Source organism: Corvus moneduloides, chromosome 10 (genome assembly GCF_009650955.1).
Source record: "Corvus moneduloides isolate bCorMon1 chromosome 10, bCorMon1.pri, whole genome shotgun sequence".
NCBI lineage: Eukaryota > Metazoa > Chordata > Aves > Passeriformes > Corvidae > Corvus > Corvus moneduloides.
This window is the reverse complement of record NC_045485.1, coordinates 22,033,485-22,058,013: the sequence shown is the minus strand read 5'-3', so window position 1 is coordinate 22,058,013 and position 24,529 is coordinate 22,033,485. Positions and strand designations below refer to the sequence as shown.

Here is a 24,529-nt window from a genome sequence, read left to right as displayed (position 1 = left end):
AGGTACTGAACTCATTGAGGTTTGCACATTCAGGTAGAGGTGAGACAGCTCCTAGAGCTGTATGGTTTACGTTGATTAAAGCATTATTTGAAAGATCTAAGGATACGTGATTGCTTGTCAATAGGCAAAGTGAATTTTGGCCTTAAGGATAATTTCTGCATCCTGGGAATGTTTGTGCTGACTGATACTGCTTTTGACTTTATATCAGGTTCAGGCTTTGCTTTCTCTCTCCATGTGCTTGTAAAGATGAGGACGGTGCATATACACACTGGGAAAGGAGGCCATGCTCTTCACCTGCCCTGCAGGTGGGAGGAGGCTGCACATTCACAGTGCTCCAATTCACTTTTCTCTTTCTGGACTATGAACAGGGAAATACTGAAATTGTGGTGTGCTCCTAAGTGCTGCAGGCTTTTATTCCTTTGCTCTCTCAGTAGGGTTGCTAACAAGGCAATAGTTAACACTCCAAGTTTAAAAAGTTTTGAAAATATTGACTGGATTAGAATATGCATTAGGATATCAATTAAAGTTGGCTCATTGGCATATGACTTAAGTGATTAAGAGGAGCAATTTCACATACCCTCTACAATTGCTGTTCACCTCTACGATTCTAAAATGTTGACTCAAATTCAATTAAACTCTGCATATTACAATATTCTATAGAGCAGTCATTATGGAATCCAAGCACAGGCTTTCAGACTTGAGAGCAATAGCATCAAATGACATTGAATAAGTGCAGTCTCAGAAGGAAATGTTGTAGTTCTTGATTTATAACCATTGCTTCCTGCATGCCTGTTTTTCCAATGCTAGAGTTCAAGCTGTACCCCAAAATCATTCCTCACAGGTTATTAGATCTTAAAGCATCAGAGCCCAAATTGATCTTTGAGAAACAGACCAGAGGTTACACGGAATGATCTGTGGCTTCCCTTGACCCATTCCATTCTGCTCACAGGGGAAAAAGAGGCTCAGGTTTTAATTGGACTATTAATTTTGACTTGAAAGCAAGAGTAATAAGTGGTCTCTGAATCACTGGTGACTGTCTTGCTCTCCCTGTTCCCAGGTGATGAAGCAGGCATTCCTCAGCTGCTGGCAGTGGCATCACGTCTGAGGGACACGGCGGAGCTGTTCCAGTCGGATGAGATGCGTCCAGCCAATGACCCCAAGGAACGAGCTCCTGTCAGAGTCAGGATGCTCAATGATGTGCTACAAGGCTTGGAGAAAAGCTTCTTGGTTCATCGAGCTCCTCCAGGACTTTACAGGTACAGTGCCCAGTTGTTCTGTAGTTGAGCTAAAATGGTGTTCAACACTGCTTGGTTTGCAGAACTGTCTTTAGAACGAAAACCTCAGCGAGTACCCAAGAATAAAGCTATTTTTTTCCTATCACATCCTTTCTGCAGAAAAAATTAATTCATTACAATGCAAGGGGTCATTAGAATGCAGCACTGTAGCATTTCTGTCATGACATTGCTGCTAACAAGACGTATGGTGTGATGGCAGCCCAGGCAGCGTGGCTGAAACATGTGTCAGATGGTACAGGAAGCTTTCAGAAGTAGAAAATATTTTGAAGTCGAATACTGCTTGGCAAGCTCCACCTATATTTTATTTAAAACTTTGTACAGTTCATTGACGATTCAGAACTGTACAAGAAACTCCATAGCATTATTTAACATATTTAATTATATAGCAGCGTTCTTGGATGCATTTCAGCGAGTTAAGAGCAGTACAGTTCAGTTAATGAGGAGGCCTGAGTCAGTCACTGTTCATAACATCTTGTTTCTGCTTGGAATTATTCTCTGCTATGTGTTCAGCTGCACTACCCAGGTTGGTTTTAAGATGTCGTAGTCATCCCATCTTTTAGTTTCTAAGAAAGAAGTCTGCAGGTCTCTGTCTCTCGCCAGAACCAACTAAAGTAACAAAACAGTATTTTGATGTCAGTTGATGGGAGAGATTATCCAGTGTCTCATGCAAGTGATGGTGTAAAGTGGACATAAAACAGACATGTGGTGGAGGTGGGAGAGGAAAGGAGAAAGCTCCAGCAACAGGAGGAATAGATTCTTCCAGTCATTAGCAGTGGTATAAAACAAATGCAGTCATCTTTTAACAAAAGCAAAGGTAAAAAAAACAGAGGTAGTTACCAGGAACTCAACAGTGTCAGTGAATAAAAGCCCTACAGCTGTAATAAAGAAAATAGAATAATTACATCTGGGGAGGGGCTAATTTACTTACTTCCTGCTGTGACTGGATTTATAACATAAAGATATAAGCCAAAATGGGATTAGATAAAGTCTAATATTCCAGGTTTAGCAGTGCTGTCTGTCTTGTCTGAACTAGTATGGTGTTGCAAAGGAGCCATAATTTAATAATAATGTTTAATAATAATGTAATATATGTGTGTTGCATTGCAACAGCAACATTCAACATCGTTGAATCTGGCCCAGCTCTTTATTTGTAAAAATAAATTATGTCAAAACTTAGGATTCCAATAAGAGGGGTTTTCACATCTTCTAATATTCGAATTCTTGCAGTGCTTGCATTATTAAGTTTGTTATTTACCAAAATATAATTCCTAGATACACAGACATAATGTAACAAATTTTTCACCTGCTCTCTGTAGTACTTTGGTACAGAGCAAAAGTACTGTCACACTGGCAAAGGAGACACTGTGGAAGTGAAAATGTTGTACTTGTTGCCCTCCAATTTAATTAAATTTGATACAAGATTTAACAATACAAGATTTCTAAGTCTGGGAGAAAACATTGGCTTTGACTTTATTCTGAATAATTTTACCTGACATCATCTGGAATATACAACAGTAAAGGACACCTTGTGCATCATCATTTAGATGCCATTTAAAAAGAATACACCCTTTGTACTGTGCCAAGGTGTGTAATTGTTACCTTTAATGGTAAACCTACACAGATAAACAGAGTCAAGGACGCTGTTAGATTTCTGATGTCCTTTGCTGCCATTTAAAATCTGAAGTATGTTTGCTTAATTAAAAAATAAAAAGCATCTAACCATAAGTCTTGTTTAGATTATTTTTCATTTTTTAGGGATTGAAAGTCCTTCTATTAGTTGATGAAGTTTGTATTCTGAAGCTATAATTGTTTCCCAAGAACACTGGAAATACTTGAAAAAACTGATACACTTTTTTTTTTTTTTTTTTTTTGCTTGTAAAACTTTAAGCTTATTCTTTTTGTCATTTGGTAAAGAAAACAAACAAAAAAACCCATCTCACAGCCAGGACCTTGTATGCCATGTTTCATCCCAGTCAGAAGATTGATAGGCAAGTTATAAAGCCCTGAAATAGTGGTTTATAATGGAAATGCTGGCAGCCCTTTAACTATAGCAGCACAAGCAGTACAGCAATAAATACTGTGCTTCATCTGTAAACAGAAATTTAGGATGCAGTTTGCAGCCTTGACCTTCAGGCTCCAACTGTGTTTAGATCATTAAGATTCCATAAATACTGTAATTTACAGCCTTCTGAAGGAAGAATTTGTGTGCACGGTAAAGGACATATTCTTCATGAAAAAATGATTGCTTCCTGTATACCCATTTGGACTCATATTCTCAACCTCAATCAAAGCACTTGACAAATTTGCTGAAGTTTTAGGCATCATTTTTAGCCTTGTGTTTGCCCTAATTCACAGCTCTCTGGATCTGTACTATGTTTTCTCTCCTAGAACTTGAATTAAAAAGAAAGGTGGATTTTTTCTTTATTACAGGGGGGTTGCAATCTGCTTGTGCTTCTCTACTACAGGGGAACTGATATATCTTTTATATATAATTTTTCTATGGTTTGCACACACATTCCCATAGCTACAGTCTCTTACTGTATATATGTACTGTAAAAAAATAAATGCCTCATTCCAGTCAATGTCCTAGGGCAATATTTGGGCGTAATTGATGCATTATGCATCTATAACGAGAAGTAATATTAATCAAACTTACTAACAGAATTCAAATTACTAATTTTTTTTAATAATTGGATGAGGATATTTGATTAAATTTAAGTAACCATGATTGACATTGGCAGGTTGTTCAATAGTGTCAGTAAATGCTGTAGTTCAGATGCTCATCCCTCTTAACTGAACTTCCTGACATTGAACTGCAAATTTAACAACAGCACATGTTCCCCATGATCTCTATTTCCAGCTGAGCTGGAAATGAACAAGTACAGCTTTCATCAGGGTATTTTAGTCTTATCCAGAAATTTAGGCAGAATGAAAAATAATAGGTTGAGGAATGTCCTGCTTTGCAAAAGTTACCCTGGGACTTGATTTGGGGTTGGGAGAAAATTGCTGACTTTTATTGTACCTGAAGAATTTCTTTGAATCCCAGTAGTAACCCTGGGTAGATTTTCTCTTTCCAGAATAAATGTGTAGGAATAAAATAGGATTGCTGTTGGTATTTTTCATTTATCTCTCTTTGTTTCTTATAACATAATCATAATATTGATTTGTTTTTTAATTTAAAATTTCTCATTATTTTAATGGGTTAATGAGTAGAAATCAGTTTGTTTCTTACCTTTAGCCATTTTTTGCTTTCCACTCTTACAATATATACTGTTGTGGAACATTTCTGTTTGTTTTCTGATGATCACATTTTGCTGCTAGAGATAATAATCATAAGTTACACAGCAGTGGCATGTACAAGGTTAATATAAGAACAGAGGCTCTGTTACTTTAGGCACTGTACAGGGGGAAAAAAGGATTTCAAGCATATTGTCCTCTCCATGAGATGGTCAGCCTCACCAGAGCCATGAGAAGATTCCATAAATACTGATCATGTCTGCTGTCGTGCTTCTGCATGTTTTTCCCTCTACAGAAATACCAACCAAAACACTGCCACCAGCAATATCAGGGACAGCAAGACAGCATGGATCTTCCTGGTTTTCATAAATACTGAGTTCAAACCTTGTGTTTGCCTAGGCTCAGTAAGAGGGCTCTCCCTGTTCCTTGTATATTTTGTTGTATTTTTTATACTTGCTGATCCCCACAGCTTCTGACAACCTGTCAGCCTGATGTGTCTGTCAAGTCTGTGTATGCACTCCTCAGGTACTCACACAGAGATCCTCTCCCTGTGTTGAAAGGCAGAGCTTTTCAGTGTACAATAGTATTGCAAAGAAAGGAGCTAACGAAGCAAACCTCATGGAGATCAGGCATGGCACACTCAGTGCAGCAAGATCTCCAGTCTTACTGAGAGTGTCACATTTCTTCAGGTCCAGGTCTAATTTGTAGATTTGATGGATGCTGTTGATACAAGATGGATCCAGTAGTAAGTATGCAGGATTTCCTCGAATACCCTGGGGTGCTCCCCCAAAATTTCCAAACCTGAAAGAGTCACTAAAATCACAGTTTGTGTCTTCAGTCTAAAATTAAAGCTGAAAAGAGGCGTACAAGGGCTCAGGCTGTCATTTCTGCTCCAGTTAGGTGGGTTTTATTCTTAATGGACCATTGCCTAAGGATCAGTTATGTCCTGACTGACAGTTCTTTTAACAGTTTTATAAAAAAAATCAAAGTCAACTTGTGTAAAACCTTTCTTTTAAGAGTTTTATCTTAGCATGCCAAGTTTGTCCTGTCCATTAAGGCTGTATGCACCTGCCACCACTATTTATGGAATTGTTACAAGGGTGATTGTGCTTTGTCTAATCGATGTAATTGAGTGAATTGAGTAATAACTAGGTGAAAAGTAAGGATTTTGAAAGCAATCTGTGTTTTCATCAAAGACCTCCAGCAGCTTTTATTGCTCATTTGTACCCGTTAAACTTCTTCCTTTTGCTTTTCATCACAGATACCCAAGTGTGACATTAACACTTCATTGGGCTAAAAAATTTCAACAAATGGGTACATTTTAATGCACTGAACAAAATACTGGCAAAAAGCAAAGATAGATAGTGCACCCTGAATTTGCCATGATGAAATGAAGGAACAATCAAAAGATGTTTTTAGTACCATTCGAAAAAGGCAATTTGCATCGCTCCTGAACTTGTGCCACTCAAGTTGGTCAACAACTCGTGTGGTGTTCACCAGAACAAATACTTTCTTTTCAGATTGAGATTTTTTATGTACATTTCTGGTGTGTAGATTCTACACAGGATTTATTTCTGCTTTGCTGGTAAACTGCAGCAGATTCTCAGGTTTCAGAATATACATGCCCTAAGAGTCTAGTTTCTGGAGATATGTTTAGTAGGAAAATTAAAGACCTTATTATATCTCCATGAGTAAACAAGCTGCTCATTGGATTTACAGGGGACAAGCATTAAAGATGCAAATATCCTGCTAATCTTAAACAGTAACGTGGGTAAACATGGAGTGCAATGTCACCTGCAAAATAAAACAAAACCCTAGCCCAGAGTTTCTACTGAAGACAGTAGTTCTGTCTCACTGTGTAAACTCTGGAGATTTGTTTCTCCATTTTGAATTATTCATTTATGACTTCAAGCAGAAAACATTTCTGTCTACTTTTTAGTAATATTTGAGATGTTTTTTGACCGACCTGAGCCAAATGCATGTAGTGTTTTTATTGTTCTGCATTGTATTATGTGGAGCAGAGAGTGATTTGATCCAGTGTCGATGATCTTAGTGTGGGAAATACTGAAATAATTCATGTTTCACTGGCAGCAGTAGATAATGTCCTGTCTCTATTATCTGCCATGTGCAATTTGTAAATACAATGCTAGAATTATGTTGGGGGAGAAGGAAAGAATTGTGTGCTGGTTGTAGAACTGTGTACCTCAGATTTCCCCATTCCGTCCGAGTAAATGAATTTTTGTCTTCCAGCAGAGCAATGATTTCCTGCCTGACTTTTGACCCCCATATTTTGCATCTTTCAAAATTTGTAACTTCTTTTCTTCTATTATTTTTTTCACAGCTTATAAATGGAGTTATGAATAGTGGCATTACTTGTTTCCCTTTCTAATCCTTCTCTGGTGTTTCTCAGTTCTGCAGTTGTTGTTCAGCTCCCTTCTCTCTGATAGGTCTTTGTCCAAATGTATTTTCTACACCCAAAATGCCTTCCCATTTTCTTCTGCCTTATTCCTTTGAACTTTACAGTGTTTGAGCAGTGTTATTGTGGTTTATGCGACTGTAAGTATGGAGCAGCGCATTTATCCTAGCGCACACCAGTAGCATTTACTAGGTTGATAATGCTCTTACAAATTCCTGCTGTGGTTACTGTTTTTCTCATGACTGATAATGATGCTGAATTATGCCCTTTTTTAATACTGAGGAGATGCAATAAAGTGAGTGAAACTCTTACTTACACCTGATCCATCTGAGTGGCAATTGAGATGTTTTTTTTCCTTTGGAATCACTGATACATGTAATGGCCACGAATTAATGACTGTATTTGTTGTCTTGTAAATTTTTACTATTTGAAGAGCATTTGCTGCATAAATACTACTGAATTAGCCATCTGCAGAGCTGTAATTATGGCAGACTTTAAAGCTTATTTAAACAGGGAACATGAAAATCTTTTCATTACACCTGCAAAAGCAGAAAACCACTGTAATCAGGGATTATGTCATGGCTTGAAAACAGATTTCTGACTTCTCTGATATGAAAAGAAACCTGGTTTTACATATATTAATTTATTTTTCCTCTATGTACGACTCATGAATTTTCTTCCATCTTTTTAATTAGGTTGATTTGTATACTCGCAGAGTTCTCTCTGTACCATACATCAGTCCCATTATGTTTGTGATCCAGTAAATATTATTATATTGTAATTTAACCCAGCATTAGTTGTCCTGAAGACAACACTTTTTCCAGGAAATAAAATTCCTTATGCTTCCCATGAATGTGCATGATATTTGCTGTGCAAAAAAAAAGTAGGCTTTTTTGTAAAATGACATTTATTTTAATATGTGTCCTTATTGGATGTTTTAGCCCATCTCACAGCAATTGTTCTGCTGACTGTAAAAGCCCTTTCACAGCTGTTCTGTGAGCTCAGTGCAGAGCTCTCATGCCAACCTCCAGCAAGTCTTGTGGTTAGGATGCAGCTCCACTCTGTGTCCCTTGCTGGCAAATCTTGCTTGGGTCTGCACTTATGGTGCTAAATAGGGCAAGAATGTTTAGTTCCAGAAAAAAAAAAAAATCATCTGTGATCTCAGGAAGCTGTACAAAGTATTAGATTCTGAATCGTTTATTGAACATGACAGAAATTTAATATTTTATACATTATTTTATCTTTATTATAAACAGTAGGACTGGTAACATTTTTTAGATCCAAGAAATATATGATTCCATATTTTTTGATCATGGCAGATAAGAACCACTCATGTATGGTTGAAATATTAGCCAAGAACACTTCTTGAACATGGGACAAAAATAAATGGAATTCATTTGGAAAATAGTTAATATGCAACATTCCCCCACTAAAATATTACCCAGGCAACAGAGCTTAGAAATGTGTTGATGAGATCATTAACAGGAAAATTACCTTACCTGGGACTTGAGAAAGGTGTTAATTTTGTGTGTGTACCTGCCATTGAAGGTAATAATGATGCCACTTTAGGCATTTCTTTAAGAATGGGTTATGTATTATGACATAATCTTTTACCCCTCGTTAACTCTTACGATAATGACCTGTGGTAATTGTCTCATGTCACATGGCATGGAGTTATTTAGGGTGATAAACCCAGTCAGGATCAGAACTGGAGATCAAGGTCAGGCCACTTTCCTGCCTTAAGCACTGGACACTGCATGCTGCTTTGTTTAGAAATGGGATTCCTCCTTAGGAAGAGGATGTTTTACATCATTTCTAAATAAAAAACTCCATGAAGCCACCAGAACATCAGCTGTGAGCCATTTGGAAATAATTTTATTAATTCACTTCCCTCAAGTTCTTCAAAATAGTAGCACATCTGCTTTGAATTTGAGTGTTTCAGACTGAGACATCCTTAAAAGACAGATAGTTTCCTCCAAATTATGCACACAAGCATATGTTTCCTTCACTTGAAAAGAAAGTGTAGCATAAATCATTCAAAGAACAACATGCCTACATTTGTTACCAACAGCTACATTATTTGAAATTTAACAAAAGAGTATTTTATATCAATTGCTGCCAGCAAATAACATTTTAAAATAGTTATATCAATTTTGTTCACTGCATAGTCACTCTTTTAAGTATAGATATAAGTTCTTGTTCTAAGGAACCACAGAAAATGTATTGGTGGATTTTCAAGGAAGTTTTACATTTCCATGGGGTGTACATCATTCTCATCAACTGCATAGAGGGTTTGGAAGCTCTGTGGCAAAGACTCATAGTGGGTTCTGTGGCTTCTTCAGGAATTTCTACATAAAGTTGATTAATTAATTTCTGTAAAACCCTAGAGAAAATAATGCTTAATTAGAGGACTGCTCTTTAGCAGTGATAAATAGTGATTTGCAGCTTCTGAAGAACTAATGCATCCTATTTTAAATTTTTTTGTTCCCCGTCTGTGTAATCTACAGCTTCTGTTGAAGGTGTAGATTGGATTCTTCTTACCTACTGATCTTGTTTACTCCAAAACAAGAAAGAAATCAGCTCCTAAAGTCAGCAAATTTTCACCAGGAGGAAAACTGTGAGTGCATGGTAATAGATATAGCACTGGCCAATAGATATTTTATTGAAGCCTGATTTACTCAAACTCAGTCTTTAAGATAGTCAAGCTTCTTAGCTCCATTATTCTTATTTGAGGCTGTTCCAGAACATCAGTCCTATTATGATCTGCTACTTGCCTCAAGTTGCCAGCTCCCATTTGTTTATGGTTATTATACATTATACTAAACACTGTTTGCTATCAAAAGCAACAAAAATTAGGCCATGAAGTAATTACTGTTTATTTAACAAAAGTGAAAAGGTTTGGCTACAGGTTGTCTTAGATTCAGTATTTAATTTTTTTCTCAGCCATTGCAGGACACTGTCCTATTATCAGAAAATCAAGCTTAGCATTGTTAGCTTTACTTTATGTCAATCTTTTCTGTTGGCAGAAATTATTTCACTATCAAAAGAATAGTTTCCTTACATATTTCAGAACAGAAATGAAAGCGAATGTGTACTGTGAATGTTGAGTTTTGGGCATAAAAAAAGTCCTCAAGCAACCTTTCTTGGTTTAAATTCTTTAATAAATAGACCTTTTGCTTTGTCTTTAGGATTCTGATTGCTCATACATGTGCTTTGGAATCTGGTATTGGTGCACTCAAGGCACTCACAAAGATTTAAAGTTGTCGAGGTGCATCAAGCTGAAATTTATGCTAAAGTTAGGGTTAGGTTAGGCTTTAGTGATCCTTCAGCAAGAGATTAGTGTGTTTCAGGACAGTGCATCCCTTACCTTTAAAAGGGACTGTAATCAAAGAGAACTGTAGGGAAATAAAAGATAATGGATCTTGTAACCCGCTATTCTTCCAATTTGGCTTCTCTTTTTCCATTTGTTTATTTGGCAGGCAGTCAAGCCAAGCCAAGCATTGAGACACTTCAAAGAGCTGCCAAAATCAGGATTAATTTTTTTAAGACCTATTTAAAACTGACCTCTCAGAAATGTACTCAAACCTGGAATAATTACCTCCTTGTAGTCCCATGTCCCAACAGGATTCTGTTCATGCAGACTTACCACAACCTGCATTTGCCATAATTGACTCAATTAGAGGTGTCCTGTCTTTTATTATGCAAGATAAATTTGTATCTAGCAGGGAGTGAGTTTACCTGGTTTAGCACTGTCACATAACAATGCCTTTGAAATGCCTTTCAGTTGGTTAGATTTTATTTCAGTTTGATATCTAGATTACCTGCAGCTTATCAACTGCTGATGACGTGCAAATACATCCCTTTCAGGCAGACACTCACCTCTGAGTGTACAAGGTTTTAAATGTATCACTTCCTGGAAAATATATTGGTAGAACAGTTTGCAGCCTGTAAATGAGAGTACTAAGGGAAGGCAGCTGATGGTTCTTTAAAAAATGAGAGGATGTGCAGGAAACAAAAGTTAGGAGCAGCATATTACAAATAGAAGATCCTTAAAAATGGTGTGCTGGGTTTGTGGGGACTTAGGGCAGTGAAGGAATGGTGACATTTACAGCTGAGTTGCTCTGAATGATTGGCTGCCACATCCCCCTCTTCCCTGGCCATGTGTGAGTTGTTCCATCCCATGGCCCCACAGCCCGTGACTTCCAGCGTTCGGTCCAGCAGGGAACAAGCATTGTAGGAAATAAAGGAGTTTCTTCTGGATCAGCTTTAATGACATGTAATGACAGTTCACCAGGGCGTATATTTTATCCTGATAAAAGTTAATCTTACATGGCCAGCAGCTGTAATTTTATAATTATAAACCTTCTGCCACAATAGTGCTGTGAAATAAAATAGGTAAGATAACAAAACTGCATGTGGGTGTCAAAAAGGTTTAAAAAATAAGAAGAGAGGAAAGGAGAAGAACCACTGGAGATCAAAAGGATAAGGGGCCCAGAGGAAGAAGGAAAACTTTCTATATGTTCACCATAAAATTTCTGAGGTGCAACTTGTGTAAATAAACCAGTATAAATCAACCTGTGCTGTTCCCAGAGAAGAAGAATTTTTGATATTTTTATGTCCTACAATAAATAACCACCATGTGGAACTGGAAGTCCCAATATGTAAATATTGCTAATAGAGTGCATTTACTTATTTACCATGGTCTTACATTTACCATGTCTTACAAACACGAATGAAAACAGACTCCTAAATGTAAGAAAAGTGCATTCAAAATTGAACAGTATCAGGAGAAAGGGAAATTCAGAGAATCCTTGTTCTGGTGTGCTTTTTTTATTTTTTTTTTCTTGGAGAATACAAGAAAAAACAATTTAGGAAATTATGAAATTGAGTTTGTGAGGATGCCGAAGTGAGGATGCACATTGTGTTGTAACTGGAATAGACAGAGGCTGCCCGTAGCATTTATCGCTAAACAATTCTACTGTGATTCCACAGAGAAAACCTGCAGTCATTTCATGTGGGACAGTAGACTTACAATCATGTCCTAATGATTGAATAGTTACTTTTCAAAATCTCCAACATGGGCTCTTAGATAGGAGTTTGTTTGTAAGTGCCTGAATAATTCATCTTGTGTTGTACATTACCTACAGACAAAATTTTCTTGTAAGCTAAAAAATCGTTTTTTGTGACAAGAATAATGTGGTAATCTAGTTTCATCTTGTACTGTCCACTTGCTCCAATATTGAAGTTGTATTAAAGTCAGTATATTTTTAGTGTGATCTGTCATTCAAGAATTTGTCAAATTCCTTCTGGTGGGTGTGACAGTACCTCCTTATTTGTGGTTATGTAGAACAGCATTTAATGGCATTATTTTGATCAGTAATCCTTATGTTCCTAGGCCTGCCAAGGCCTTATAAAAATTATAGAAGAGGCTCTGTTTATAGTTTCTTTACTTTGCTAAGGCTGTTTTGTTTGTAGCCCTTTTATATCTTTCAGTGGTACTGCCTGAAGTTATTAATTGGGTTTCCTACTTGAGTGCTACACTTTTCAGGTTACTGGGATGTGTCACAGAAACAAGCCCGTTAAGATGAATGATGTGTGTTGTAATTTCATTAGTGTCATCAATAATGTATTGCAGTTTTTCTGTTTAGGAGTGTCTTTTTGTTTTGTAGGGGTCAGGCTGACTCTGTGAATTATATTTATAAGATCAAAATAGTTAAAGATGAAGGTAGATACTTAAGCAATTAGGTCAGAGGCTGGAATTGTTTTAGAGGTGTAGGCTACAAAACCAATTTGTGTTAAGGAATGTTTAAGTAATTGAATTTCACAGTGTAAATTAAAGTTTCTTGCTATCATTCTGCATGTTGTGGGCACATGGTGATACCTTGTGTCAATGAAATGGCTGGGTTTTATTTTGCAGTCCATGTGTAATCTTTAATGAAAACACTTTCCTGACTTGTAAAGGCTTGGAAGTAATAAACTGAACTGACCATTTTTTTCATTTGATGGACCTTCAACAGAGATAAGAAGTAAACTTGTATAAATTGACTCTCATGAACATGCATAAAGAGAGAAATAATTTTATGTGACAAAGGGGTGGCATGGCTTGCCAAGCAAAGGTAAGTAATTGGAAAATACAAGATCCCAGTGAGAACTCCTAGCAGAAAATTTGAAAAAAAGGGATGCTGTATTATGTTACTTACTGTTGTTTGCATACATAAAAATAAAAACTAGGTTCTGTTATACTATGTAATCAGCTATTCTGAAGTCATATTACTATTTCAGAAGTTAAGATATTATTTTAAAATTATGACAGTGGACTGCTTGTCTCTTTCATTCATCAAACAGCTCAGATTTTCTCATCAGACACTAATTTGCCCTGCATTCAGGTGGGGTGGACTAGGAATACTTGTTTTCACTAGGATCACCTGCCTGTGGATTTACTGTGGAACCAACACCGATTCCAAAATCACAGAAGTAGATTTAAACTGTATTAACACCCTTATATGTCAGGTTAAACCATCTTTTTAGCTTGTGTGCCTTGTTTAGAGCACATTTGAAGACAGGACATGAGATCTGTTCCTATTCACCACAAACATTGTCTGAGCAGTCCCTGAATGTTCCAATGTTCAGGCCATCCTGTCTTTAGGGTCTAGTTTCTGGCACTTAGTGGCAGTTTCTGGGTTAGTGCTGCTCTGCTGATGGTTGCTGTCTTATGATATTGTTATAAGTTGACATAAAGGAATAAAGGGATCCTAACACAGTCCAGGGCACCAGTGTTGTAGGCGTTTGGAGTAGAATTCCAGCTCAGTCAAACTCTCCCAGCCACCAGCAACCAGATCTCTCCTGAGGGTAGAAAGAAATGTGATTATCTCTAGCACTGTCCTTGCTGTTGGAGGTGCTCGAGGGGCTGTGAGCAGGCTTCTTTCTCCCTGTGAACTACAGGAACTATAGAGGAGAGTTCTTCAAAAGCCTGGTTCTGCTTGCACTGATCTCAGCAGGAGTCCCTGAACTGAGGGAGCAAAATCAATCCCTGCTTTGAAAAATGCAGTGTTTCCCATATCTATGCCTATCCTTAAAAACCAACCAACCAAGAATTTATCTGGGTCTCAACATACACAGTTTTCATTTACTGTATCACAGAGACTGCTTTGGGACAGTCCATGAGATAACTTAAGTCAGCTTTGAGCATGAGCTCCACCATAGCTAGGGAACAGTAGCATCAGCTCAGAGCTAAGGAAGCAGGGAGTTGTCCAGTGGCTGCTGCAGTGCAAGCTGAGGAAGTTACTGCCACATCTGCCTGTTTCTGCACTCTTGATGCAGGTTTCTGTCCCCACTGAGCTGTTCTTACATGCACTCCTAACCTGTTTCAGGCTAAGTGGTCTATGTCAGTGATGACCTATTGTTTAAACTGTTTCTGCTGCAGTCTTGGATTCAAACCCTTTCCCTCCTCTGTTTAGAAGTCCAATGTATTGCATTGCAGACCCCTTGAACTGTCTGGATGTATTGCTGTCAGGGGATGAAAAACTTACCATTCCTTCTGCACACTGGTGGGTTTGGATGTATAGCCAATATTGGGGGGCAGAAACATACACTGAAAAATTTCCTTATGAGGACAGGAGTTATTTCACATCTTTGAAAAGCATTGATTCTCATACAAAACATTTTTTAAAACTGAAAAACATGGCAGAAGATTGTAGGTGTTCTGTGTTGTCATTTACTGGGCTACTATGTTACCTTTCCCCCAGGCAGACTGGCAATTAGGTGATTCATAGAATGATAAGATACACTTCGGTGTTCGTCTGTCTCATGTAAATAAACTTGGCAGTTTTATTACTAATTTGGAGTTGCCATTTGGCATGTTCTGTGGTGCCATTAGGTTACTAACAAAGTGTGTGAGTTGTCCTGGTTCTTGCTGGATTCTCCATAAAACAGCTTCTCCCCTGCCCTGACACCTGTCCTGTATTTAAGGATAAGGTCCTGCACCAAATCACTCTTGCTTTCCTGTTTCAAATTTCACTCACTTATGTTTACAGTCAAAGGAGCTCCTGGGTGGAGATTTATGATATTTATGTGCTCTTCTAATTAGTATAATGATTACACCTGTTTTTGGATAGCATTTATAGTCTGCTTCAAAGAGTCTCATTAAAATCACTGACTAGCTTTGAATCCTGAGCCTTCCACACCTCATACAAGTAACATTTCCAAGGGATCACACAATACTCTTGCATCTGTTTTTCTACAAACCATTAAAAATTTTTGCAGATATTATTAGAAGCACAGATTTTGTTTCACAAGGGTTTAGCTGTGTGTGCTGCTTGTTTTCTTCCTTCAGTATGGGACATTAAAGATAGGTTACTCTTGTTCTGATCCCACAAAGGATTATTGATGAAGTAAAGTCTCTGCTGAAGGCAAGGAGACTTTTACCATTGACTTCAATGCAGCTGGAATTTCACCTCTGAAGTGTGAAATAAATAACATGAGAAGACAGGAAAAACAAAAACAAAACCAAACCTGTGCTGAGGGTTCACAGCAATAACCAAACTTTTTTTAGAGGGGAATAAATGGAATCCATCTGAGACACAAAATCCTTCATGAGGGGTGTGATAGGTCTAGGCTCATGCTTTTGAATAAAATCTTGAATGGTCAAAGAGGAATGTGAGATTTCTTTGATGGATTTAGTGACTACTCCAATATAAGTACATGCAGTTCAGTGAATAGGTTCAGTTTACAAAGGCATAATAAATATGCATTTGCTTCTCACTCTGTCACAGGTCAACTTTACTGTGCACAATATGTATCATCTGTAAGCTGTGGCTGATACTTGCAGGGTTTCTTGATGGCATCTGATGGATTATTTTTGAGTAGGAAGCTTACCATTCTCTCCATTGTTCTCTTTCAGAAATATTCTTTACAGACTGGATGACAGGACCAGCCAGTTTTCAGTACTGCTGGAGGCACTGGAGCACTGCAAACTACATCAGTCAAACGAGACCATTCAAGCAGCCTTGTCAGAGGTTCTGAACAGCATCAATTCAGCTCAGGTTTATTTCAAAGCAGGACTTGATGTGTTTGAGACCACCTTAGCTGGAAAGAAATGAGAGGATTCTCTGCGTTCTAAGACATTTGTTTACAACTTGCTAAACAAAAGTTCAACTTGGACCAGAATTGCTCTGAGGATCAAAGTTTTTCTTCAGCTGGCGCTTAAAGGTACTGCAACACGTGGTTTAAGAAATGTAAAACAGTATTTTGCACTGTTCACAGTATGTCTCAAATGTCTGTTCCTGAATGTATAAAACATAAAGAGAGGGAGTAACACTTCAGAGATGATTTTTGGAAGGACATCTGCTGTATTTTTGTATGTAGAATACATTTTTATGACTAAGAGCTCAATCTTGCGAAGTGCCAGGCACGTCCTGCGATGTGCTGAAGCCCTGGTTCTGAGACACCCCAGATGTGCACCCAGGGGAGATTTCCATTTCCTCTGTCAGAAAAATCTGACTCAAGTTTCCTAAGGTCTTCAGCAAGCTCATCTTCTTCCTTACTCCGTTCAGAGTAAGTAGTTGAAGGATGTGGTGTTTCCATGGGTATCCAGCACCGGAGTGGAAATGCACAAAACACCTTTACTCCTGTGGAACAATAAATACCTCAGTTCTGAGAATACAGATAAACTTCGATTATTCCATTTCTATATGAAAATAAAGAGTTGTTTTCTCTAATGTTTCTTGGAGAGGAAATTTTTGTGATGATTTCAGATTATTTGAAGTGTATGAATCAGTAGTTACACTTGCACAAAAATGCTTTGAATATTTATGTTAAATAAAAGAATTGCCTAGTCTTACAAGGCTACAAGCCTTACAAACTTTCATCAAACATTCCTGAAACATCCCACTTCACGGTCTCTAAATTTCCAGAGAGCTGTAAATAAAAACAAGACCTCCAAATCCTGGGAAAATTTTTGGGATTCCATCACTCTTTGCCACACCACCCACTATTCCAGGCTGGATCATTCCATCAGGCCTGGCATGTAGGACCTGGATTGTTGTCAAAAAACCACAAGGAAGACATAAATCCATTCCCTGCTGTAGAACCAGGAATTCAAGTGTGCAGGCACAAGCTGGTGAGGCATATTGCAGGGCTAAAACTCAAATCTGTTTTCCATTGGTGGAAGGTTCTAATCACACCATTGCCTGTTAGCCAAAGTAATCTGTGAGTGAAAGGATCAGGACGTTCAGTGTCCTCTGAGGGGATGCTATATATGTTTGAGAACTGCAGGTCTTAGTAATAGAAACAGTTAAAATTGTTAAGCCCTTTTTGGGTTTTACAGTCTCAAATGATTCTAAGTTTAGAGCTTAAATAATTAATTTTATATAGATACTTAGGATTTAAATATAATTTATTTGATGGAAATGTTAAATGCATTGTTACCCTGTTTGCCATGGAAACATTACAGGATCATTTCAGGTTGTAATAAAAATGGAAAAAGTCTCTGTATTAATGTTTAAAAATTGCCTTCAGGAAAATTTCTGAGTGCACAATTTGGTGAAAAACTTTTTAAACTTCACATAGCAAGAAATGAGTTGTTTACAGATCTGGGTTTCTGTTTCCAAAGTCCTTGGCAAAGGGGCCTCTCCAAGCAATGGCCCAGGACTGTGTACATACAACACATGGTGTTGCTACATTTCTTCATAAGTTATGACTGAATAGTGGGCAAAAGCCCCCCGGGCCTGACCAGAGGCAGAGCTGTGCATTTGTACAGCAGCCTCTGCAGTGGGAATTTGTTCAGCACCAGTCAGTGGGACTGCATGGACTCAGACATTATTATCTCTAGCTCTCCTTGGCATATGATTAGCAAAAGTTGATGATGATTCCTTTGCTAATGCTGGCACCAGTTCTGTTTAGTGCAGAGAGAATTTGACTTGTGGAGAGTAACATTGTTTATGATGTTGGTTCATCCCCTTGTTTTCATAGTTTTAATTATGGTAAGATTTAAGTGGTTGAATTGTATGTTTATTTTGGGGACTTGGGGATGTACTGTGGATGCTACACTTGAATTATATTTGTAACAGGGACCACTCTTCTAACAGTTCATTTAGTGACATGTTTTCTTTAGAGTGCTGTGATTCGATGGTGTTAAATGATGAAGGGTCAGGTGCCATTAGGAGACCAAAAATAGAGATTAACATCTTCTTTAACTCTACCAGGTGAATTTAATAATGGCTTCCTCATCCTTAGAATGTTCCACCAAACCCATCTCTAATGCAACCAAAGTGTACTCAGCAAAGTCAGTGAAATCTGGTGGGAGCAATATCCCTCATGTACGATTTCTCAACCCTGTAATCCCTAACTAAAATATTTATCTTGTTTTCTCACTAATGCCCTTCTGTAACCACTTTTAAAATAGCAGACTTTAAAGTACTCCACTAGAAAGTCACTGCTATTGTAAATGTCTGTCTATTCTAGGACAATCAGATGTTCTTGTTGGTGAGATGAATCAGATGAGCTATTTAGGGACTTAAATGCATTGATTTCAATGTCATCTCACACTTGCAGATCTTTTGTAGGCTTTTATTTCAATGTTCAGATCTTACATGTAAGTGAGTGCTCAGTGATAATATTTGTACCATTATGGCTTTGAAAAAAAAGCACTTTTGAGCCACATCCTTCCATTGATTTTTAAATCCTACCTATTGACTTCAAAAAATTTATAGCAAGTTAAGGTCCTAAGTACCTGATGTGCTTCTAACATAGGGTTTTTGCCCAACCAGCTGTGGAACATCAGCTAAAGGAAGGAGTTAGTAAATCAGAGCAGCTTACCCAGACTGAGTTCATTCCTATGTTGTACTGGAATAAACAGAGTGCCCTTAAAGGCAGAAGTACGTTTGCAAATTGCCTGAATGATACTAAAAATGTGTTAGCTTTCCAGAAACATCAATTGCAAGAGACACTATAACAAATGCATTGATTGCTACTTAATCTAGAGTCATGCTCACAGTGACCAGAAAATCCCTGCAGCCTGCAATATTTGTATGTCGAGACAGTTGATAATAAAAAGCCAATAAAGTTTTATTAGTATGTATTTTAAAGAGTCCATAAAAAAGCTAAAGTACAATCAAGTCAGATGAATAAAAAGTACATGGGAGCTGGGTTTTGAGTACTAACCTTAAAAAAGGCAGTGAATTGTTTTTATCATCCAAGAAAAAAGAGTACCTATGTGAATATGCAAACACACAAATGCCTTGTATTTTCAATATTAATTTACTTGCAGTGATATGATACATCTACATAAACATAGATGTAAATAATGACTACATGAGAAAATTAGCAAACCCTTTGCACTACCTCACTTACCTTTTAGGAAAATATTTCAGTCTAGAGATGTGAAAGGAGGCACTGCAGCTGACCTCAGTTCTTGCAGCTGCAGGGGGAAAGGTTAAATCTCAGGTATTACAGAAGGAACAACTGGAGGTTCCAACCTCCCTGTTCAAGCAGGGTCACCTAAAAACAGCCTCCCCGGGGCAGCTGTGTTCAGATTACTTTTGAATACCTTCCAGGGATAAAGATTCCACAGCCTGTCTGGGCAATCTGTGCCAGTGCATGGTTACCCTCACGGAGAACGTGTTTCATTCTTCTGTAGAAACAGTTCCTCCAACTTTCTCCCTATATTTCTAAGTTGTTAAGTCATTGTAATTAGTTCAATTGCAAACATTCAAAAGGTAACCATAATTTCATTTAGTGAAAACTCTCAGCCAAGGTCTCTAGGATTTCACAGTTACATGTTGGAAAGTTTGTATGAGATTTGTCCTTCAAGCCATGGAGTTTAAGTCATAGAAACTAATGTCCTTATCTTTTGAGGTCTTTTGTACAGTCCCTGGTCCCCAATCCTGGGATTTCTCTGTACTTCAGGAGGCTGATGGAGAACAAGAGATGCATTAGAAAATGCAGGGAGGGAAATCACTCATCAGCACGTGTAGCTGTGTGCTATAAATGCATCTACTTTACCCAGACTTTGGGGGCTCAGTAGGGCTTGTGTTGAGTGGAAAGAAAAGTAAGATAATTCTATGGCTCGTTCTGGCTTTAAAAGAGTCAAATGCTGTAAGCAATGTTATGTCTGGTCTGTGTTTTCCAAGGAGCAGTGAAGATCTCCCTGCCAGGCCCTGTGCTGGGAGCTGTTATCTGTGCCACTCAGAAGTGGGCACCTCTGGCATCGTGGTGCGCTTTGTCGCTATCTCAGGAAACAAGCACAGTGTGGAAGATGTTCCTTCCCTTTGGCACTCTGTAACATTTTAGCAGTGTCACACCAGTCCCAGAAAAGTGAGTAATAGAAACAAATCTCATTTTAAATGCCTTGGACCTGAGTTTGGGAAAGAGTTAGCCTTGTACAGCACTCTTGGTGTTCAAAACAAAGTAAAGTGTCTTCTTTTGGGGCTCTGAATCTACAGAATTTGAGACAAGAGTCTCCAGTAGCACAAGTAAATGTCTCAAATATAGAATACAAAAATATTTATGGTCTATTAAATGTTATAATAATGATAACAATTTCTTGGATACCAATGCAGTGATAGTTTTGGGTGGATTTAACCATCTGGCTGTTTTCTCTCCCTCTAACACCATCTTCTCCAATCTCCTGCATTCAGCTTCTCTAACATCTTTTTGTAATGTGATGATTTTTCCCATCCCTCACCACCTTTCTCAGCCATTCCCCCTGGTTTTCTGTCTCCATTCTGCTTCCTTATCACTTCTTAAGCTCCCCTTTAATTTGCCAACCACCAAGTTAATCCCCCTCTTTTCTCTCTCTGATCTCAGTCATGCCTTTTGTTCCCCTTTCAGTTCTCAACTCACCTCCCTCAAGTTTAAATTATTATTCCTGGTACAGCTGACCATAATAAAGAGCTGAAAGTGGTGGAAAAGTCCTGCTCAGATCCAAATGGATAAAGTGTTAGGAGACATCATCTGTTAAATTCAAAGTATTCACTTCTGAGTACATGTGAGCAGCAGGTTTTCAGTTATAGCTTGACTGAATGGAAGCAGATTTTTTTCCTATCTTCTTTCTCTCTAATGTCTGGACCAGGAAATTCCCTCAAAAGTAGCAGTGTAGCCAGGTGATAATCTTGAAAGTTTTGAAACAAACTTTTGAAGTTTATTTGAATCCAATTCTGCAGTTGGATGAATAAGAAATTATAGACAAAGAATCAGAATTGGTGCTACCTACTACCTGTCTACAAAATAAAACAGGCAGTATCTAGGCACAGAATTTCTCTGACCTTGCAGGTACCATCCAGCATTTGCTAGATGATGGCTACATACCAAACTTACGTGTGTAATTATGCTGTCCTGCAGTGTTTTACATTTTTAAGGATGATTCAAGCCCTGTGCACAAACCTGTACTTGAACATGCACATTTGAGCCTAGGAAGTGCCTAAGAATAATGAATACTCATCTGGGAAGCAAAGGCTTTAAAAATACCTAAATTAGACTGTATGTTTACTAAAATGATGGTGCTGTTAAGCCTTTGGATTTTTCTAATTATAATCCCACTGCCGCTGGTTCTTTCTACTGTTGCTCATACACACTTGTCATAGCTGGAGAAAATGTACACCTGCATGGATTTGCAAAAAAGATTATGTTGCCCCTCAGTCTTACTGACCTGGTCTGGTTTTTTGAGCAGGGTTGACTTTACCATAATTACTTACCAGGGTCCTATTCCATGTAAGCAAGGTCAGCAGAATTTGGCCACTATTAATGGAATTTCCAAAAAGATTCGGTATCAGAAGATCAATTATTTCTGTTTAGTCTGTTTTCTTTAATCTCTCAACATAGACTAAAGCAAGACTATGTATTTTTTTTTAATTGGGAGGAGCGTCTTGGTCAATGTTAAGTAAGCCCACAGCGCAGAATATAAATGTGTATGTACAAGTGATATAATCTAGAATTAACTTTATAGCTATTATAAATGTTGGCATGGGTCAATGCAGACATACTTTTATAAATTTTGCAGGTTGAAATTAATACAAGGGCTTAATTTAAGAAATTTAATCAGAATAAAGGCATAGAACAACAGTTTTGCTGTGTAAATATAGTATATGCTTCCTCATCTGCCTAATCCATTTGGTTGAAAAAGATGAGCGTTTTATTTAAGCTACTTCTCTCTGATTTATTTTCCAGCAAGCCTTTGAAAATGAAATCTTGGTCTTTATTTTTCTTTTAAACGTATTCTGGCTTTAATGTTTATGGAACACTTCTCAAGTGTTCAGACAGTGTAACACCACCTGGTCTGATCGCTACTGCATTATTTGATAGGATTGAGTGGAATTTCAAAGCATGGTCTTTGGGAGAGGGTCCTTTACTGACTGTTACTATGTTTGATATTTTATACTAGAGTGGCTGCTTTACCATACAGTGCTGTAGGTGTGCAGTGTGATGCTTTGAGGCACTTATTTAAGAGAATTTATTTTTCAGTCGTTTTGCAGAGACCTGTTAATTTTCCCTCATTTGAAGCTGTACTCCCCTGACCATGCTGCTGACAGAGCAATGCAGTACCAAGTGCTGTTAGCACCTGCTACGAGCCCTTACTGCAGGTGGCATGTCGAGGGTTTGTCTGAGCTCTAAGTACATTTCCAGTTTTTAATTAGTGTCCTTGTAGCCTCACTTGGGTTTTGTGTAGCTCACTCTTGATGCTGGTGTGAATGACCCCAAGGAGAGGTGGACGGGTCTGACTTTTGGGTGAACTTGCTAAAGAAGCTGCTGATGCCCCTATCCTTAAAAAAAAGTGAATAAAATACTTGGCAAGGACTTCCCAAGCTTTTGGTGTTTTCATCCTGTACACTGAGGATTCTGAAATAGTTTTGGATACTGTTTGTTTTTTTCATGCAGTCTCATTTCATGTTCTCAACAGCTGAAACATCTTATAGTCTGTGAATCCACTAGAGGGGAAATAAGGAGATCATTAATATTTCATCCTCAGAGCAAATAAGATGAACACAAATTCCCTGTGTTTTCCATTTGCAGTTTACGTGAGTTAATATGCAACATACTCTTATCCCACATTCTGTGATTTGGTATTCTGAGACAAATAGAAAACGAATGTGATTCCCTATCCAGAAGAACTATATTGAATTCAGGGAATGTTTCATGTCCAAGTATTTTAGCTGTTCACATACAGTGTGAGCAAGCACAAGTTAAGATACTTGAAACAGATACTTTTAGGGGTTTTAGTAAGGTGTGAAAAATAATATTCTTCTGTGTAAGGCCAGATTTTAGCATTGCATTCATACCCAGGTGTGTGGTAACGTGTTGTGTGTCCTCATTGCTGCACCTGTGAGATTAATGCTCAAACGCTGTTATCAGTGTCCGTGCTGCACTCAATACAAACTGGAATTTTTTAGTCTGCAGCACCTTGCAGAGTTTACCTACTCAGATGGAATATGCAAGTATTTCTGTCTTTTGTGTGCAGAAGAGCAGCTGTCAAGTTGTGTCACCTTTATCAAGCCTTGACATAGAATTTGAGATGCCTGAGTGATGACTCTGTCATTCCATCTACTTCTACATTTTCACGTAGCAAAATCACGTTGCCAAAAATGATAGCTAGTCAATGCAGAATATTAAGTAACTACTTTTTTCTTTTGACCATGAAATAATATAAACTTGATGCAGTGATTTCTGGAAAGCAATAAATATCATGTTGTGTGGAAATGTGCAATGAAAGGTTGATTTTTATGACACTTTATACAATGTTGAGTCTGAATAAAACAGCTTATTTGCAAAATTAGTTTACTTTGTATCAATTTGTACTTTTATAACATAGTGCAATAAAAAGGGAACACTGGCCATTAATGTAAGTAGATTCTATATACTTTGATTAAGAAGCACATTTTATTTGTTTGTGCTCTGAATATGATTCTTGGAGTTTGTGAGAGTGTTTGTACAGAAGGCACTGTGGGCTGAAATTCAGTAAGAGGCATTTTGTGAAAGCACCGTGAGTTAGACAATGTTTTCTTCCATAGTGATATTGTTGCCAGAAATTAAACTGGAATATGCAGATGTGTATAATGTACATTGCACTGAATAGCTTAGAATTATATTCATTTGCTTTTTTGTTGTTTTTTTCTTTCTTTTTTTATAATTGGTTCTGCCAGTAAGCTGTAGCATATTTCTCTCAAGCTGCTGATTCAGTAATGGAGATCCCAGGGCATTAAAGCATAATGGGAACAAGGAAAAAGGCAAGGAAGGAAAAAAACAGCTAGACAGAACCTCAGAACCTGGGATGGAATAATTTGCTGACATGTAAACTTTGAATTATCCACATTTTTGGGTGCTGGTATATATAGAAAGCCCAGATATTCAGGTAATTGGTCTTTCAGGTGGGAAGAAATTGTCCCTCTATTTTTTTAAGAACATAGATTTTGAAAAGTAGTCAGAGACTTGGGGTCAAACTCACAGTATTCAGGGTAAGACTCCTAAAATATATAAAAGAAAGCTGCTGAACAGCCTCAGTACTCTCTGAAGAAAGAAACCAATCCATTCTGAAAATCTTGATTGTATGTAATATTCTGATTATATGAAATTCAGATGATCAGGCTTTTTC

General features: G+C 37.7%; 1 protein-coding gene across 8 annotated transcripts in view; it reads left to right on the top strand.

The window, feature by feature from the left end:
* NAALADL2 (N-acetylated alpha-linked acidic dipeptidase like 2) overlaps positions 1 to 23,713 on the top strand; it is a 423,086-nt gene extending 399,373 nt beyond the window's left edge. For all 8 annotated transcript variants that reach the window (XM_032119479.1, XM_032119480.1, XM_032119477.1 and 5 more), the window contains 2 exons: positions 1,058 to 1,256; positions 15,848 to 23,713. In XM_032119479.1, coding sequence (XP_031975370.1) covers positions 1,058 to 1,256; positions 15,848 to 16,046 — 398 coding nt within the window. In that variant the 3' untranslated portion in view covers positions 16,047 to 23,713. The remainder of the gene's footprint in view (positions 1 to 1,057; positions 1,257 to 15,847) is intronic.
* The last annotated feature ends 816 nt before the right edge of the window (positions 23,714 to 24,529 follow it).